The sequence below is a fragment of the Heterodontus francisci genome, chromosome 5 (assembly GCF_036365525.1).
Source record: "Heterodontus francisci isolate sHetFra1 chromosome 5, sHetFra1.hap1, whole genome shotgun sequence".
Lineage (NCBI taxonomy): Eukaryota > Metazoa > Chordata > Chondrichthyes > Heterodontiformes > Heterodontidae > Heterodontus > Heterodontus francisci.
This window is the reverse complement of record NC_090375.1, coordinates 174,361,298-174,380,847: the sequence shown is the minus strand read 5'-3', so window position 1 is coordinate 174,380,847 and position 19,550 is coordinate 174,361,298. Positions and strand designations below refer to the sequence as shown.

The following is a 19,550-nucleotide window of genomic DNA, read 5'->3' as shown; positions in this document are numbered from 1 at the left end:
CTGCTGATGGCCCACAACGCCTCATGGACGCCCAGTTTTGCATTGCTAGTTCTGTTCAAAATCTATCCCATTTAGCACGGTGATAGTGCCACACAACACAATGGACAGTATCCTCAATGTGAAGGCGGGACTTTGTCTCCACAAGGACTGTGCGCTGGTCACTCCTACCAATACAGTCATGGACAGATGCATCTGTGGCAGGCAGATTGGTGAGGACAAGGTCAAGTATGTTTTTCCCTCGTGTTGGTTCCCCCACCACCTGCTGCAGTCCCAGTCTAGCAGCTATGTCCTTTAGTACTCAGCCAGCTCAGTCAGTAGTTTTGCTACCGAGCCACTCTTGGTGATGGACATTGAAGTCCCCCACCCAGAGTACATTTTGTGCCCTTGCCACCCTCAGTGTTTCCTCCAAGTGGTGTTCAACATAGAGGAGTACTGACTCATCAGCTGAGGGAGAGCACTAGGTGGTAATCAGTAGGAATTTACATTGCCCATGTTTGACCTGATGCCATGAGACTTCATGGGGTCCGGAGTCGATGTTGAGGACTCCCAGGACAACTCCCTCCCTACTGTAGACCACTGTCCTGCCACCTCTGCTGGGTCTGTCCTGCCGGTGGGACAGGACATTCCAGGGATAGTGATTGCAATGTCTGGGACATTGTCTGTCAGGTAAGATTCCGTGAGAATGACTATGTCAGGCTGTTGCTTGACTAGTCTGTGGGACAGCTCTCCCAACTTTGGCACAAGCCCCCAGATGTTAGTAAGGAGGACTTTGCAGAGTCGACAGGGCTTATTAATTCCCCAGATTCATTTTCTATAGGACCAACGCTCACTTTATTAACTCTTTTCTTTTTTAAATATCTAAAGAATCTCTTACTATCTGTTTTTTATATTTCTAGCTACCTTTCTCTCATACTCTAATTTTTCCCTCCATAATAATCTTTTAGTCATTCTTTGCTGTTTTTTATATTCTGTCCAATCTTCTGAACTGCCAACCATCTTTGCGTAATTATAAGCTTTTTCTTTAAGTTTGATACAATATTTAACTTTTTTAGTTAACCATGGATAGTGGGTCCTCCCCTTGGAAAGTTTCTTTCTTGTTGGAATGTATCTATTCTGTGTATTCTGAAATATCCCCTTAAATATCCGCCACTGCATTGCTATTGACCGATCCCTTAACCTAATTTGCTAGTTCACTTTAGCTTGCTCTGCTTTCATGCCCTCATAATTGCCTTTATTTTAGTTTAAAATACTAGTCTTAGACCCACTCTTCTCTCCCTCAAACTGAATGTAAAATTCAATCATATTATGATCGCTGATACCTAGTGGTGCCTTCCCTATGAGGTCATTAATTAATCCTATCTCATTGTACAATACCAGGTCTAGTATAGCCTGCTCTCTGGTTGGCTCCAGAACGTGCTATTCTAAGAAACTATTCTAAAAACATTCTATGAACTCCTCATCTAGACTGCCTTTGTCCATCTGACTTTTCCAGTCTATATGTAGATTAAAATCCCCCATCATTATCGCCGTACCTTTCTGACAAGCACCCATTACTTCTTCCTTTATACTCCCGTCCTACCATGTGGTTACTGTTAGGGGCCTGTACACCACCCCCACAAGTGACTCTTGCCTTTATGATTTCTCATCTCAACCCAAACCGCTTCTCCATCCTAATTTCCTGAACATAGGTCATCCTCTCTATTGCACTAATATCATCATTAATTAACAGAACCACCCCTCCAACTTTTCCCAGCTTCCTGCCCTTCCTAAATGTCATGTACCCTTCAATATTCAGGTCCCAATCTATGTCATCCTGCAGCCATGTCTCTGTAATGGCTATCAGATCATACTTATTTATTTCTATTTGCACTATTAGTTAATCTGGTTTGTTTTGAATGCTACATGCATTCAGATACAGAGCCTTTAGTTTTGTCCTTTTATTATTTTTGTAACCTCTAGCCTTGACTACTGATTTACTCTTAGATTGGTACTCACTGTCCCTTCCTGTCATGGCCTGTTTATCTTTTCCCATATTAATATATTTTTCTCTTGCCTTGTCTCTACTCTTTGATTTACCATATCTTCCCAAATTTGATCCCTTGCCCCCACTATTTAGATTAAAACCCTATCTACTTCCCAGGTTATGCAGCTTGCACAAACACTGGTCGCAGCATGGTTCAGGTACAGACCATCCTAATGGTCCAGTCCTCACTTCCCCAGAACTGGTGACAGTGTCGCACCAACCAGAACCCACTCTACTACACCAGTCTTTGAGCCACACATTCATTTCTCTAATCTTATTTGCCCTGTGCCAATTTCCACATTTCATCACACACCTGACTTGTGTCTTGTCGATGGTGGACAGGTTTTGGGAGTCAGGTGAGTTACTCGCCTCAGACCTGCTCTTGTAGACAAAGTATTTATATGGCTTGCCCAGGTCAGTTTCAGGTCAATGGTAACCACCACCCCCCCACCCCCCAGGATGTTGACAATGGGGGATTCATCAATGGTAATGCCATTGAATGTCAAGGGGAGATGGTTAGATTCTCTGTTGTTGGAGATGGTCATTGCCTGGCATTTGTGTGGTGCGAATGTTATTTGCCACTTATCAGCCGAAGCCTGAATGTTATCCAGGTCTCACTGCAGGACACGGACTGGCAGATCTCCCACATTCTACTCTCTGTAAACTTGAGGTCATCCAAACTCTGTGTCCCATGTCTTAACCTCACACCAAGTCCCAATCCCTTATCACCCCTGTGCTCGCTGACCTACATTGGCTCCCAGTCAAGCAATGACTTGATTTTAAAATTCTCATCCTTGTTTTCAGATCCTTCCATGGCCTCGCCCCTCCCTATCTCTGTAATCTCCTCCAGCCCCACAACCCTCCAAGATATCTGCATTACTCTAATTCTGACCTCATGTGCATCACTGATTTTAATCACTCCACCATTGGTGACTGCACGTTTAGTTGCCTAGGCCCCAAGCTCTGGAACACCCTCCCTACACCTCTCCGACTTGCTTTCCTCCTTTAAGACATTCCTTAAAAATTACTTCTTTGACCAAGCTTTTGGTCATCTGACCTAATATCTCTTTTTGTGGCTCGGTGTTATACTTTGTTTTATAATGCTCCTGTGAAGCACCTTGGGACGTTTTATTACGTTAAAGATGCTACATAAATATAAGCTGTTGTTGTTCTTGGTCGTCTGCTTTGATGCAGTCCACATCTTTGCTCACTTAAACATAGAAACATATAAAACAGGAGCACGAGTAGGCCATTCGGCCCTGTGGGCCTGCCCCGCCATTCAAACAAAGATCATTGCTGATCGTCTAATTCAGCACCCTGTTCCCGCTTTCTCCCAATATCCCTTGATCCCTTTTGCATTGAGAAATATATCTATCTTCTTCTTGAATATATTTAATGACTTGGCCTCCATTACCTGAGTGAAGAAATTTCTCCTCATCTCGGTTCTAACTGGCATACCCGTATCCTGAGACGGTGATCCCTGGTTCTGGACTCCCCAGCCATTGGGAACATCCTCCCTGCATCTAGCCTGTCTAGTCCTGTTAGAATTTTATAGGTTTCTATGAGATCCCCTCTCATTCTTCTAAACTCGAGTGAATATAGGCCTAGTCGACCCAATCTCTCCTCATATGTCAATCCTGCCATCCCAGAAATCAGCCTAGTAAATCATCTTTGAACTCCCTTTATAGCAAGAACATCCTTCCTCAGATAAGGAGACCAAAACTGCACAAATACTCCAGATGTGGTCTCACCAAGGTCCTGTATAACTGCAGTAAGACATCCTTGCTCCTGTGCTCAAATCCTCTTGCATTGAAGGCCAACATACCATCCGCCTTCATAACTGCTTGCTGCACCTGAATGCTTGCTTTCAGCAATGGTGTACAAGGACACTCAGGTCTTATTGCACCTCCCCCTTTCCCAATCTATCACCATTCAGATAATAATCTGCCTTTCTGTTTTTACAACCAACGTGGATAACCTCACATTTATCCACATTATATTGCATCTGCCATGCATTTGCCCACTCACCTAACTTGTCCAAATCACATTGGAGCCTCTTTGCATCCTCCTCACAGCTCACATTCACCCCCAGTTTTGTGTTATCTGCAAAGTTGGAAATATTACATTTTGTTCCCTCACCCAAGTCATTAATATATATTGTGAATGGCTGGGGCTCAAGCACTGATCCCTGCGGTACCCCACTAGTCATTGCCTACCACCTGAAAAAAGACCCGTTTATTCCTACGCTCTGTTTCCTGTCTCAATTCTCAAGTCCAAGAGACTCATAATTGAACTTTTATGGTACATATCTGGTTTAGCCATTCATTGCCAGATCTGATTACCCATCGAGCATGAGCTTGCTCACGACTCCAAGAGCATCCTGTATTTTTATTATTCCTTCATGGGAAGCGAGTGTCACTGGCAAGCCCAGCATTTATTGCCCATCCCCAATTGCCCTTAAGAAAGTGATGGTGAGTTGCCTTCTTGAACCGCTGCAGATCATGTGGTGTAGGTACACCAACAGTGCTGTTACAAAGGTAGTTCCAGGATTTTCACCCAACGACAGTGAAGCAACGGCGATGTATTTCCAGTCAGGATGGTGTGTGACTTGGATGGGAACTTGCAGGTGGTAGTATTCCATGCGTCTACTGTCCTTGTTCTTTGAGGTGGTAGTGCTAGTGGGTTTTGATGGCGCTGTCAAAGCAGCCTTGGTGAGTTGCTGTAGTGGATCTTGTAGATGGTACACACTACTGCCATCGTGCTCCGGTGGTGGAGGGAATGAATGTTTGAGACAGTGGATGGGGTGCCGATCAAGCAGGCTGTATTGTCTTGGATGATGTCAAGCTTCTTGAGTGTTGTTGGAGCTGCACTTACCCAGGCCAGTGGAGAATATTCCATCATACACCTGACTTGTGTCTTGTCGATGAAGAACAGGCTTTGGGGAGTCAGGAGTTGAGTTTCTTGCCACAAAATTCCCAGCCTCTGACCTGCCCTTGTAGCCACAGTATTTATATGGCTGGTCTAGTTAAGTTTCTGGTTAATGGTAACCCCCAGGATCGTGGGGGATTCAGCAATGGTATTGTCGTTGAATGCCAAGGGGAGATGGTTAGATTCGCATTGGAAATGGTCATTGCCTGGCATCTATTTGGCGTGACTATTACTTGCCATTTATCAGCCCAAGCCTGAATGTTGTCCAGGTCTTGCTGTATGCAAGCATGGACTGCTTCAGTATCTGAGGAGTTACGAAAGGTATTGAACATTGTGTAATCAACAGCAAGCATCCCCTCTTCAGACCTTATGCTAGAGGGAAGGTCATTGATGAAACTGCAGAAGATGGCTGGGCCTAGGACACTACCCTGAAGAACTCCTGCAGTGATGTCCTGGGGCTGAGATAATTGCAACAACCACAACCATTTTCTTTTGTGCTGGGTATGACTCCAACCAATGGAGTCTGTTACCCCTGATTCCCACTGACTTCAATTTTGCTCGGGCTCATTGATGCCTCATTCTGTCAAATGCTGTCTTGATGACAAGGGTGGTCACTCTCACATCAGCTCCAGAATTCAGCTCTTTTGTTCATGTTTGGACCAAAGCTATAATGAGGTCTGGCAGAACCGAAACTGAGCACTAGTGAGCAGGTTGTTGCTGAATGGGTTGTTGCTGAGTAAGTGCTGCTTGATAGCACTATCGATGACCCCTTCCATCACACTTTGATGATGATTGCAAGTAGACTGATGAGGCAGTAATTGGCTGGATTGGACTTTTCCTGCTTTTTGTGGACAGGACATACCTGGTCAATTTTTTCACATTGTCGGGTGGATGCCAGTATTGTAGCTGTACTGGAACAGCTTGGCTAAGGGTGCAGCTAGTTCTGGAGCACAAGTCTTCAGTACTACATCTGGCATGTTGTCAGGGCCCATAGCCTTTGCTGTATCCAGTGCCTTCAGCCATTTCTTGATATCATGTTGAGTGAATCAATTGTTCTGAAGACTGGCATTTACAATGGTGGGGACCTCAGGAGGAGGCTGAGATGGATCATCTACTTGGCACTGCTGGCTGAAGCTGGTTCCAAATGCTTCAGCCTTGTCTTTTATGCTGATGTGCTAGGCTTCTCCCATCACTGAGGGTGGGGATGTTTGTGGAGCCTTCTCTTCCAGTTGTTTAATTGTCTACTACCATTCAGAGCTAGATGTGGCAACTCTGCAGAGCTTTGATCTCATCCATAGATTGTGGGATCACTTAGCTCTGTCTGTAGCATGCTGCTTCTGCAGGACTTTGCAGGGTCGACTGGGCAGAGTGCACCCTTGTTGTTTCCAGTGCCTAGTTGGATGTTGGGTGGTCCATCCGGTTTTATTATTATTCAACTTTTCTGTAGCAGTTTGATGCAATTGAGTGGCTTACTAGGCCATTTCAGAGGGCAATTAAGAGTCAATCACATTGCCGTGGGTCTGGAGTCACGTGTAGGACAGATCGGGTAAGGATATCAGATTTCTTTGCTTGTAGGAGATTAGTGAATCTGATGGATTTTTACAACAACTGGTAGTTTCATGATCATTATCCATGAGACTAGCATTTATTCCAGTTTTATTGGATTGCAGAGATGATCCCTGGCTTCTTTTCTCCATTGCCAACCTCTTCCTTAAATGCTTGTTCATTGCCCCCTTGACCCTCACCTCTAACAACTACAAGTTCACTACGATTGAGACCATTCATTCAGCTGCCTCTGCCGCATCCCTCCCTTGCCCTACCCAGACTTCACATCTTTCTCTCGTTTCACTCCTACCTCCTCTTATTTCTGCCAAGCTCATACTGTCAATCAGACCCACCTCTTGCTCTCTCTACTCTAGTTCCACCAAACTGCTGACCACTTAACTTTCTTTCTTGGCCCCCATGATATTGCATATTGTAAAACTTTCCCTCTACTCAGGTACTATACTCCTCCTTTTCAAGTCTGTCATCATCTCCCCCTCAAAAAAAAACTATCCTTGACCCTTTTGTCCTTGCAAACTACCGTTCAGTCTTCACTCTCCCTTTCCTCTCAAGTTCTTGAACATGTTGTCACCTCCCAAATCCATGCACATCTTTCCCTCAACTCCATGTTTGAACCTCTCTAATCAGGTTTCCACCCGACCACAGCATTGCAACAGTCCTAATCAAAGTCATAAATGACACTCAAGTGACTGCGACTATGATGAACTATTCCTCCTTATCCTCTCAACTTTGTTGTCAATCATGTCAATGGCTGCATCACTCTCCTTTAACGCCTCTCCTCCATTGTCTAGATGAGTGGAACTGACTTCGCCTGGTTTTACTCTTAACTATCCAATTTTAGCCTGGGAATGTCCTGCAATGACTTTTCTTGCAACCACCGCACCCAATATCTCTGGAGTCCCCCAAGTTACTATCCTTGGTTCCCTCCTATTCCTCATCGACATGTTGCCTCTCAACAACATCATCCAAAATTCAAAATCAGGTTCAACATGCACGCTGAAGATACCCAGCTCTACCTCACCACCTCCCTCAACCCCTTTGCGTTGTCAGTTGCTTGTCAGATATCCAGTCCTGGACGAGCAGAACATTTCTCTATTTAAGGATTCGGAAAAAAAAAGTCACTGTCTTCAGCCCTGCTACAAACTCCAAGCTCAATAGGGAGACAGTGGAAGTACTTAGTTTTGATTCATTTGAATGCAAATTAGATGGATTTCTTGTAAAAAAGCAGTTTGCAAGTTCTCCCTGTGACCGTGTGGGTTTTCGCCGGGTGCTCCGGTTTCCTCCCACAGCCAAAGACTTGCAGGTGATAGGTAAATTGGCCATTGTAAATTGCCCCTAGTGTAGGTAGGTGGTAGTGAATATGGGAATACTGTAAGGTTAGTATAAATGGGTGGTTCTTGGTCGGCACAGACTCGGTGGGCCGAAGGGCCTGTTTCAGTGCTGTATCTCTAACAAAAAAATAAAAGATAACATTTTGCAGTACAGTATATATGAGTAATCTGATGCATGACATGTGGTAAGTGTGACAGGTTTGAGAGAAAAAGGAGACTTTAGACCTATGGTTTTCAAAGCTCTCCATCACTTTTTTTATTCATTCACGGAATATGGACATTGCTGCCAATACCAGCATTGATTGTCCATCCTTAATTGCCCTTGAAAAGCTGGTGGTGAGCTGCCTTCTTGAACCGCTGCAGGCTGTGTAGTGAAGGTACTTCCACAGTGCTGTTACGTAGGGAGTTCCAGAATTTTGACCCAGTGATGAAGAAGGAATGGCGATGTATTTCAAAGTCCGGATGGTGTATGACTGAAGGGGAACTTGCAAGTGGTGGCATTCCCAAACGCCTGCTCCCCTTGTCCTTCTGGGTAGTGCAGGTCACTGCTTTGGAAGTGATGTTGAAGAAGCCTTTGCGATTTGCTGCAGTGCATCTTGTAGGTGGTGCACACTGCAGCCACAATGTGCTGGTGATGGAGGGAATGTTAAAGGTGGTGGATGGGGTGTGAATCAATCAGGCTGCTTTGTCCTGGATGGTGTCAAGCTTCCTGAGTGTTGTTGGAGCTACACTCATCCTGGCAATTAGAGAGTATTCCAACACACTCCTAAACTTGTGCCATGTAGATGGCGAAAGGCTTTAAGGAGTCAGCAAGTGTGCCATTCACCAAAGAATACCCAGCCTCTGACCTGCTCTTGCAGCCACAGTATTTATGTGGCTGATCCAGTTAAGTTTTTGGTCAATGCTAATCCCCAGGATCTTTACAGCAGGGGATTCGAAAATGGTTATGCCACTGAATGTCAAAAGGAGGTGGTCAGACTCTCTCGTTGGAGATAGTAATTGCCTGGCATTTGCGTGGCACAAAAGTTATTTGCCACTTATCAGCCCAAGCCTGAATTTATCCACAGCACAGGCTGCTTCATTATCTAAGCAGTCGCGAATGGTACTGAATACTGTGCAATCATGAGCGAACATCCAGACTTCTGACCTTGGAATGGAGGGAAAGTCATTCATGAGCAGCTGAAATTGTTGGGCCTAGGTACTGCCCTGAAGAACTCCTGCAGCGATGTCCTGGAACTGAGACAATTGGCCTCCAACAACCACAATGATATCCGTTTAAGCTAGGTATGACTCCAGCCAGTAAAGAGCTATCTCCCCAGTGACTTCACTTTTACTAGAGCTCCTTGATGCCACTCTGTGTCAAATGCTGACTTGATGTAAAGGGGTGTGAATCACTTTCCCCTCACCTCTGGAATTTAGATATTTTATCCATGTTTGGACTAAGGCTGTAATGAGGTCTGGAGTTGAGTGGTCCTGGCAGAACCCAAACTGAGCATCAGTGAGCAGATGCCACTTGATTGCACTGTCAATAACCCCTCCCATCACTTGCTGATCATTGAAAGTAGGCTGATGGGGTGATAATTGGTTGGATAGGATTTGTCCTGCTTTTTGTGGACAGGACATACCTGACCAATTTTCCACTCTATCAGGTAGATGCCAGTGTTGTAGCTGTACTAGAATAGCTTGGATACATGTATGGCTAGTTCTGGAGCACTTTGTGTCATGCTTGGGTCTGTTGTAGGCTAATTGATAGATATTGATAGCTATGATTAGTCAACAACTCCATTATCATTGTATTATGTGATTACCAGGATGGCAGAAGGCAAACTATATAGACCTTGGTCTTTTTCGAATCGCAATTCTGATATTCCAATAAGAGTAGAAGGTGAAAGAGGATGCAAAAAGCAAGAGAAATCATGAGAGGTTTTATGAGGAAGCAAGAGGCAGAGGAAAGAATGGAAAAGCTAGGAAAGCAAGAATAAAATGGGAAAAGCAATGGAAAGTAGGTATAAGCCAGAAGAGGCAATTGAACAAGTCAGCACAATTGATTTTTTGAAAAGATTAAAAAGAGTACATTTTAATTTGCAAAGTGCTGAAAATCTATATCAAAAGTTACTCATTAATGCTGAACACAAGAACCATAAAGATCACCCTTAGCCACATTAGTGCCAGTAAAGTGAAGGCACTCCATATTACTCTACTGCCCTTCTGGATTCAATCTGGACGAATACAACTGGGAGTAGAACACAAATTCAAGTGTAGCAGCATTGTGCAATTACATACCTTTCAAATTGTCCGGGTCTAATTCCAACACTTTTTCAACATCATTAAGAGCCTTCTGCCAGTTCCGAAGCTTAATTTCTGCTTGAGCTCTGTTGTTAAAAGCAGCCACATTTGGCATCGCTGATATACTCCTAGATTGAGTGGAGGGTGGGAGGAGAAAAAAAGAATAAAAGAATAGATGAGTGCACTACTCCTAGAGATAGGAAAAACTCATATTTTAGGATAATACAATGGAAACATTACATTGGGCCATAATTTACCAAAATAACAGAGAGGCTAATGGCACTCACTGTTATTTATGTGCAAATACTAAATCAACTTCAGGCTGGGGCAGATACATGGTTAAACATGGAAATCCAAATGTTGCAGTCTGAGTTGCACCACTCTACTGTTAGTGTCGCAAAAATGGCATCTCGCTGCCTGGCTCACCATTGAAATGCATTGAAGTAGAGGCCTGCTCAGGTCGGGAAAAAATAACCCGACCCGAACCCGGCTGAACCACAGCGGACCCGAACCTGACCCGGCCCAAGTCCCTCCAATTTAGCCCCGGGCCTGACCGACCCAAACCCGCCCCGACTCTGCTCGACCCGACCATCCGTTTACTTATCTTCCGGACACCGAACCTGCAAGACACTGGGGGGGCCAGTGAGACAATTTCGGAAAGATAAAGGCATTAAAATTTATCTTACTATTAATCAAAACAACAAAGCTGCATTTTTGTGAAGAAACTTTAAAAAGACGACTAATTTATTGACTTACTTTCTAGTCACTATGTTGGACACTGATTTAGTGAGATACCTGGCATTTTATTGCTTGCACAAGTAGTCAATGTTTGCCCACACACTTGTAGTGATGCAAAGTATTCTGGTAGATGTCATTCTGTCAGGAGTGATCTGGATCACTCTCGCTCCCTCTCTCTCTCTGTTTCTCCTCTCTCTCTGCCCCTTTCTCTCTCCCCCTTTCCCTCTCTCTCTGTCCCCTTTCTCCCTCCCTCTCCCTGTCTCCCTTTCCCCCTCTCTCTCTGTCTCCCTTTCCCCCTCTCTCTCTGTCTCCCTTTCCCCCTCTCTCTCTCTCTGTCTCCCTTTCCCCCTCTCTCTCTCTCTGTCTGTCCCCCTTCCTCACTCTCTCTCTCTCTCTCTCTCCCCCTTCCTCACTCTCTCTCTGTTTGTCTCCCTTTCCCCTCTCTCTTTCTCTGTGTCTCCCTTTCAGCGAGAGAGCTCTCTGTCCCCCTTTCTCTCTCTCTCTCTCTGACAGCTGCAGAGTGAGAATGCTCAGCAGATGGTTGATCAGTTTTGTTTTTTAATCTTAAGTCAGTTTCACAGCTGACAGATCCTGACATCGGGAACAGCACTTTCTGAACTTTGGACAGATTCAGAGTTTTTTTTAAAAAAAAGGCCTCTGGAAAACCCCGAATCTGTCTGAAGTTCAGAAACTGCTGTTCCCGATGTCAGCTGTGAAACTGACTTGCAATCTTTTTTAAAAACCGGTCTGACAATGTGAAATTTCTCATCTCCAGTCACGGACCCCTGGGGAGGATGAGGAATGGACCCGGGTACAGTTTACATCTGCGGGCCGGATGGAAATCTTTGGCAGGCTAGATCCTGGCCCGCAGGCCATATATTAGACAACGCTTGGAGTATAATATCAACATCTAATGATAATGCAAAAGGAGGGGTTTGGAAAGCCATAAGAAGGACTATAAAATACTTCAGGAAGACGAAGGCTGGTTATCAGTGTTACGACTAGGTGAGAAAGGGGTCAAGGGGTTCCCTCTCACCCTTTGCTTGGTTTAACCGTAACAGCGTTTAATTTTAAAAACACCGTGTTTTTAGCTCCCCCTCAGTGAATCCTTGTTCATTGCTTTCCAATTGTAAGGCAAAGAAATCAGACAGGTTTTCTTAGATTTATACAAGAAAGGTGGAAGTTTATTTATCTGAAACTCTAATTCAGTTAACGACTATGAATACGAATGCGACCACACGAGCATGCATACGCGGGAAACACACACGCAGATAGAGACAGAAAAAGTAGAAAGAATAAAAGGAGAAAGGTTTGAGGCAATAGCTGGGTTTCCATTTACAGTCCTTTGAGTTTGATGTAGAGTCTTTGCTTGCCAGTAAGTCTTGCTTTTTTGTTGGGACCCAGTGCATGCTCCAAACCTGTTTCGATGTAGGAGTCTTTTCACTCTTGAGGTTTAGATGGATCCAGAGATTAGTGAGAGAGCGAGAGGAGGAGAAGAGAGAGCGAGAGAAAGAGAGCGAGAGAGAGAGTGAGAGCGAGAGGCTCTCTTCTTCCAAGTTCAGTTGCAATCTGCAGTCCGACCCAAACTGTCCTCTGAGCTGGGCCAGCAGGTTGGTCATGTGACTCACTTTTTTAAACAAACTCTTGTCTCCTATGTTTGTGGATTCCAAAGCTCTCGGTGTTTGGGGGGCGGTGGGGGGGGGGGGGTGTAGTGCTCTCTTGCTCTGACAAGATGTGGATCACCAGTGCCCAGACCAATCTCTGTTAAGTGAATCAATGAACAGTTCCCATTGTCTTTTCCAAGGCAACTGTCTCTTACAATCCAAATTTTTTTCCAGCCACTGCTGATCTCTTTAAAAAAAGTCATCTCTCCACTCCAGCAACAGTTTAAAATTAATGTTCATGTGACAAAATTAATATACCTCATGTTTGGGGGCGGGGGGGGTGAGGGTCTTCATGACATCAGAAAGGACAAAAAGGTGGCAGATGCAATTTATTGCTATGAAATACAAGGTATTGTATTTTGGGGGGAAAGAAGAGTACAAGTGTAAACTGTAAAGTGAAGGTTTAGGGTGTGAAGTGACAGAGCGATCTAGGGTGCAAATAAATTATTCCCTGAAAATGCAAATTCAGGTAGATAATAAAAAGTTTCAGCATTTGTGGTTTTACAAATGGGGAAATGGAATACAAATACAAAGAGATAATGATCAATTTTACATGAACTTAAGAAAGAGGAACAGATGGAGGCCATACTGCCCCTTGAACCTACACTGCCAAGCTCATGGCTGATCTGATCTTGGCCTCAACTCCACTTTTCTGACTATTTCCCATAATCCTGACTCTCCAATTGTTCAAAAACTATGTCAAACCATGAATATATTCAATGACTCAGCCTCCAAAGCTGTCTTGGGTTGAGAATTCTAATGACTCAAGGCCCTCAGAGAAGAAATTCCTTCTCATTTCTGTCTTAAATGGGTGATCTCTTATTCTGAAACTATGCCCCCTAGTTTCCTCTGAGGGGAAACATCCTCTCAGCATCCTCCCTGTTAAGCCTTCTCAGAATCTTATATGTTTCAATAAGATCACCTCTCATTCTTCTAAACTCCAATGTGTCAGCCCAACCTGCTCAACCTTTCCTCATTAAGACAACTCTTTCAACCCAGGAATCAGCCAAGTGAACCTTCCCTGAACTGCCTCCGATGCACATATATCCCCCTCCTTAAATAAGGAAGCCAAAACTGTACGTAGTACTCTATGTGCAGTCTCACCAATGCTCTGTACAGTTTGTTACGACCGAGGCAGGAGGAGTGAACTGTTTATTCACGTTCCACTTTTCCCACAGGTCACAACATGTATTTAAATTTTTTCCCACATACCGATATGGTCAATCATAGACTATTTTTATCCCAGATTAAAACACACCAACCAGGTTTCTTTAAACAAAATTATCAATTTATTATGAAACAAGTCTTAACCAGTAATGAAGTAAAGCATAAAGACACAGCTTGAAATATTAACATTCCCTTTTTACCTTAGACCCCTCACATTCACAGACACACCAGTTAACTGGAAAAATAAAGGGATTTTTGGTTTTGGAGCTCTATTAGAGAAAAAACACTTGGGCTGAATATTTGCGCATTCTTGAAGAAACAGCAGATGAGATATGTTTGTGTTACAAAAACTGGCATACAGTCTGGCCTCTGAGTACACGTAGATGGGTCACTGGGATCTTTTAGAACAGTTCTTTTTGGGCAGCATTGATAATTAATTTAGCAGGCTTTTCTTCAATGACAGGAGATGAGATGAGTTGACAGAGTGGACTTCTCAGGGTGTTTTAGAGAGGTGCTGGATAGCTGAGCTGGGTTGTGGTATTGTCTCCTTCCTTGGGAATTCTCTTCTCTCCCTGGAAGTTCTCTCCCTTTTTATACAGTTCAACCCCAACTCAAAACAACTCAAAAGCGAAACTAACAACAGGAGGTCAACCTTTTGACCTCCATCAATCTTGACCTGTCACTTCTTTGTAAACAACTTCTCCAGGTGTCCAAAGTTCTTTGCTGTTTATTGAGCTGGAAGTCAGGTGGTTTCCCAGAAAGGTCTGCTGTTGTTGCTGGAAGTCAAGTGGTTTCCCGGAAAGGCTTGTTTTCCTCATAAAAGTTCTCTGTGCTCCTTTTAAAAAACATTTCCAGGGACTGTTTTTTCAAAGTCAAGTGGCCTTTACATGACCCCCTTTGAAAACCCCAATGTTTAACATTTCTTCAATCTTTCAAAAATGTTTCTTCAAAAAAGATATTTAACAAAACAGAGGCACTTTCGTAACAAATTACAGCAAGACTTCCCTACTTTTATACTCCATCCCCCTTGCAATAAAGGTCAACATTCCATTTGCCTTCCTAACTATTTGCTGTACCTGCATGCTAACTTTTGTGTTTTGTGTATGAGGACATCCAGATCCCTCCGTACCACGGCATTCTGTAGTCTCTCTCTATTGAAATAACATTTTGCTTTAATATATATAATATATGCTTTTCTATTCCTACAAAAGTGGATAATCTCACATTTTCCCACATTATACTCCACTGCCAAATTTTTTCCCACTTACTTAACCTACCTATATCCCTTTGCAGTTGCTTTTTGTCCTCCTCACAACTTGGTTCCCACTTATCTTTGTATCGTCAGCAAATTTGGTTACAATACACCCGGTCACTTCATCCAAGTCATTAATATACATTGTAAATACTTCAGGCCCCAGCACTGATCCCTCTGGCACCCCACTCGAATTTTAGAAAGTTTACGGAACAGAAAGAGGTCATTAGGCCCATCGTGTCTGCGCTGGCCGAAAAAAAGAACCACCCAGCCTAATCCCACTTTCCAGCATTTGCTCCGTTGCCCTGCAGTTTACTGCACTTGAGGTGCAGATCCAGGCATCTTTTAAATGAGATGAGGTTTTCTGCCTCTACCACCCTTTCTGGCAGTGAGTTCCAGACCCCCACCACCCTCTGGGTGAAAGAATTTTCCTCATCTCCCCTCTAATCCTTCTACCCATCACTTTAAATCCTGGCCCCCCCACCCCCCCCAGTCACTGACCTCTCTGCTAAGGTAAATAGGCCCTTCCCATCAACTCTATCCAGGCCCCTCAAAATTTTGTACATCTCAATCAAAACTTTTCTCAGCCTCTTCTGTTCCAAGGACAACAACCCCAGCCTATCCAATCATTCCTCATAACTTCAATTTTCCAGTCCCGACAACATCCTCATAAATCTCCTCTGTATCCTCTCTCTCTAGTGCAATTACATCCTTTCTGTAATGAGGTGACCAGAACTGCATACAGTGCTCAAGTTGTGGCCTAACTAATGCTTTATATAATTTCAGCATAACCTCCCTGCTCTTATATTCTATGCCTCTGCTAATAAAGAAAAGGATTCCATATGCCTTCTTAACCACCTTATTGACCTGTCCTGCGACCTTCAGGAATCTGTGGACATTCACTCCAAGGTCCCTCACTTCCTCTACACCTCTCAGTATCCTCCCATTTATTGTGTATTCCTTTGCCTTTTTGATCTCCCCAAATGCATCACCTCACACTTCTCTGGGTTAAATTCCATTTGCCACTTTTCCGCCAACCGGACCAGTCCATTGATATCTCCCTGCAGTCCACAGCTATCCTCCTTGTTATCAAACACGCGGCCAATTTTTGCGTTGTCTGCAAACTTCTTAATCATTCCCCCTATATTTAAGCAGCCTTCCAGTTGCAAAAACACCCATCAACAATTACCCTTTGTTTCCTGCTATTGAGCCAATTTTGTATCCAGCTTGCTATGTTCCCCTGCATTCCATGGGCTTTTTTTTTTAAACCAGTCTGCCATATGGTGCCTTGTCAAAAGCCTTCTAAAATCCATGTAGACCACATCAACTGCACTACCCTCATCAATTCTCCTTGTTAGATCCTCAAAAAATTGAAATCAAGTTAGTCAGACATGACCTCCCCTTAATAAATCCATGCTGACTATCCTTGATTAATCTGTGCCTCTCTAAGCGACAGTTTATCCTGCCTCTCAGAATTGATTCCTATAATTTGCCCACTACCGAGGTTAGACTGACTGACCTGTAATTATTCAGTCTATCCCTCACTCCCTTTTTAAACAAAGGTACAACGTTAGCAGACTCCAATCCTCCGGCACTACACCTGTATCCACCTGAGGACTGGAAAATCAGTTTGCCAATCTGAAAATGACCCATTTATCCCGACTCTGTTTTCTGTTAGTTAACCAATCCTCTATCCATATTAATATATGCTACCAACATCATGAGCTGTTATACTGGGTAGTAACTTTTTTTGTGGCACCTTATCAAATGCCTTTTGGATACCCAAATATGCTACTTATACTGGTTTCCCTTCATCCAACTGGCTTGTTACTTGCTCAATGAATTCTAATAAATTTATCAAACATGATTTCCCTTTCATAAAGTCATGTTGATGCTGTTTGATTGCATTATGATTTTCTAAATGTCCTGCTACTATTTCCTTAATAATGGATACCATCATTTTCCCAATGACAGATGTTGGGCTAACTGGCCTATAGTTTCCTGCTTTCTGTCTCCCTCTTTTCTTGAAGAGGGGTGTTAAATTTGCAGTTTTCCAATCCGCCGGGAACTTTCCAGAATCTAGGGAATTTTGGAAGTTTACAACCATTTATTTATAAATTTCCTGTATGGTTTCTTACATGACATTCTGGCTACTATAGTTCAATGGCACAAAATGAAAACATTAACTCCTCTAATGCAACTCTCACACAGTCTCCACAGGAGCTAGACCTCTGGTCCTTTTCTACCGTGTTGTCATGGAGCCCTCTGAATATTGAAATCCTACAGGAACAGGATGAAAGGTATAACACCGACGAACGAACACACACAGGCATCCGCACACACACTTTGCCAAGAGCATCTATAAATTCCCAGACCCCAAATTAAATTTAAAACTCAACTCCTCGGATCCACACTAAAAAGGTTTTGCCAAGAACAGCCAAATGGAGATCCAATGAGCATGAGCCTTTGACAACACTGGATTTTTGGGGGTCAGCAGGTGAGTGCCTTTAATAAAATTCCATTAATAAAGAACCACCGATAGATACTTAGTGGAAAACATAATATGATTCTTTTCCTTGTGTCAATAGTAAAGTTACATCCAGAGCACAACAGGAGCATTAAAATCAACTATGTAGCACAAAGCAACAAGTGCAGCTATATCAGAACATCACACAGGCATTTTGTGATACCTGGAGACATGAGTCTAATCATTCAAATGAACTATAGTGCATGACTGCAAATTTCACATTATGTTAGCATTTAATACGAATATCATACTAGTATTAACCTCACAGGGTTATTTGGACATGAAATTGGAAGGTAATTTTATTAAAGGATCATGTTTATGCTTGAATCTTGAAAAAATTCTAAATCTTGAGAAGATTAATACACTGAATTTAAAAACTTAAAAAAAATATACTCCTGACTGTCACCATCTTGCAATGTCCTTCATTAGGAAAAGTTAGATAATCTGAGGGTGTCTTTCCCCCTCCATTTGGACATACAAGAAGAAAGCTTTGGAGGATAATTTCCCTGTGTTTATTTTAACCCCAAGATGGAGAAACCTGCAATTACAAAGTGCATCCCAAAAACAATTTGGCTGCAAACTATCAAAGCACACACTTAGGAATTTCTAGATCAAAGCAAAGTGTTTTGGTTTCAGTTTTGACTGATTACTGCCGTTAAGCCCAGAATCCACACAATGTACCAAGTTTGAAACCTGCAATAAAGATGGAACATTTGAGCTGCATGGGTCTGAAGTCATCTAACGGTAATAAGTCTATTATCTACCTGTCTGCCACCAGGCACCTTTGAAGAGTAAATCCTGTACTGGCTCTTCTTGAGATTTTTCTCAATAGACAGAATCACAGAATTGTTACAGCACAGAAGGAGGCCATTTGGCACATCGTGTCCGCACCTGCTCGCCGAATGAGCAATTCACCTAATGCCGTTCCCCCGCCTTCGACCCATAACCCTGCACATTCTTCCTATTCAGATAACTGTTTAATTCCCTTTTGAATGCCTCAATTGAACCTGCCTCCACTACACCCTCAGGCAGTACATTCCAGATGTTACGAAAGTGCTTCCATATTTTAAGTATATGTTTTTAAGGACTTATATTTTAATTGTGGAGATGGATTCATTGGAAGGGTGAAGATTTCATAGAAGCTGAACTTTGCTTTGCTGTTGGCAGTTCATTGAAAGGACACTGAGATGTTGTTTAAAAACAACCTTCCTGGAAGTCATGTACTTTAAGCAATAAACATCAGAAACCTTGGTGACCTGGGGAAGATATTTACAGAGAAGTATCAGGCCAAGATTTATAGGGGTCAGAAGGCTTGATTCTTGAGATATTGTTTTTGGCTTCGCTTTGGACAGTGCATTGGGGTGTGAACTGTTTTGAAGGCAGTTGGAGAAAACCTGCCAAGACAGCAGTTACCATCAGCTCACCATCTTCCATCTCTTTGAGAACTTCCTGAGAATCAAGTGTAAGAAATAGAGAAACTGATGCTGCATTTCTCCTGAAAAGCCTGCCAGAAACCCGATGCACATTTCTCCTGGAAAGTCTACCAAACTGATCCTCAATGTCATCTGGCCAAAGTATTCTTTTTAGTCTTTTTTCTGTAACAGACCTCTACTGAGAGAATTTCTGTATTTTTTTCAGTATGTGAGAGTGTGTGTGTGGGGAATTTAAAAAGGGAACTTTCATATTTCAATCTGTGTGCTAATGCTTTGCTTCGTTACTGGTTAAATCTTGTTTTAAAATAAACTGATAATTTTGTTGTTTATTAAAGAAACCTGGTTGGTGTATTTTATTCTGGGATAAAGAGTAGAGCAAATAGAAACATAGAAAATAGGAGCAGGAGTAAGCCATTCAGCCCTTCGGTCCTGCTCCGCCATTCAAAAAAGATCATGGCTGATCGTCTAATTCAGTACCCTGTTCCCGCTTTCTCCCAATATCCCTTGATCCCTTTGGCATTAAGAAATATATCTATCTCCTTCTTGAATATATTTCATGAGTTGGCCTCCACTGCCTTCTGTGGTAGAGAATTCCACAGGTTCACCACCCTCTGAGTGAAGAGATTTCTCCTCATCTC

The 19,550-nt window shown here is 43.1% G+C and overlaps 1 protein-coding gene across 8 annotated transcripts in view; it reads right to left on the bottom strand.

Annotated features, from left to right (window-relative positions):
• Positions 1–19,550, bottom strand: part of LOC137370145 (sperm-associated antigen 1-like) — a 213,841-nt gene that overhangs the window by 153,359 nt on the left and 40,932 nt on the right. For all 8 annotated transcript variants that reach the window (XM_068032366.1, XM_068032362.1, XM_068032364.1 and 5 more), the window contains one exon: positions 10,129–10,259. In XM_068032366.1, the coding sequence (XP_067888467.1) occupies positions 10,129–10,259 (131 nt within the window). The remainder of the gene's footprint in view (positions 1–10,128; positions 10,260–19,550) is intronic.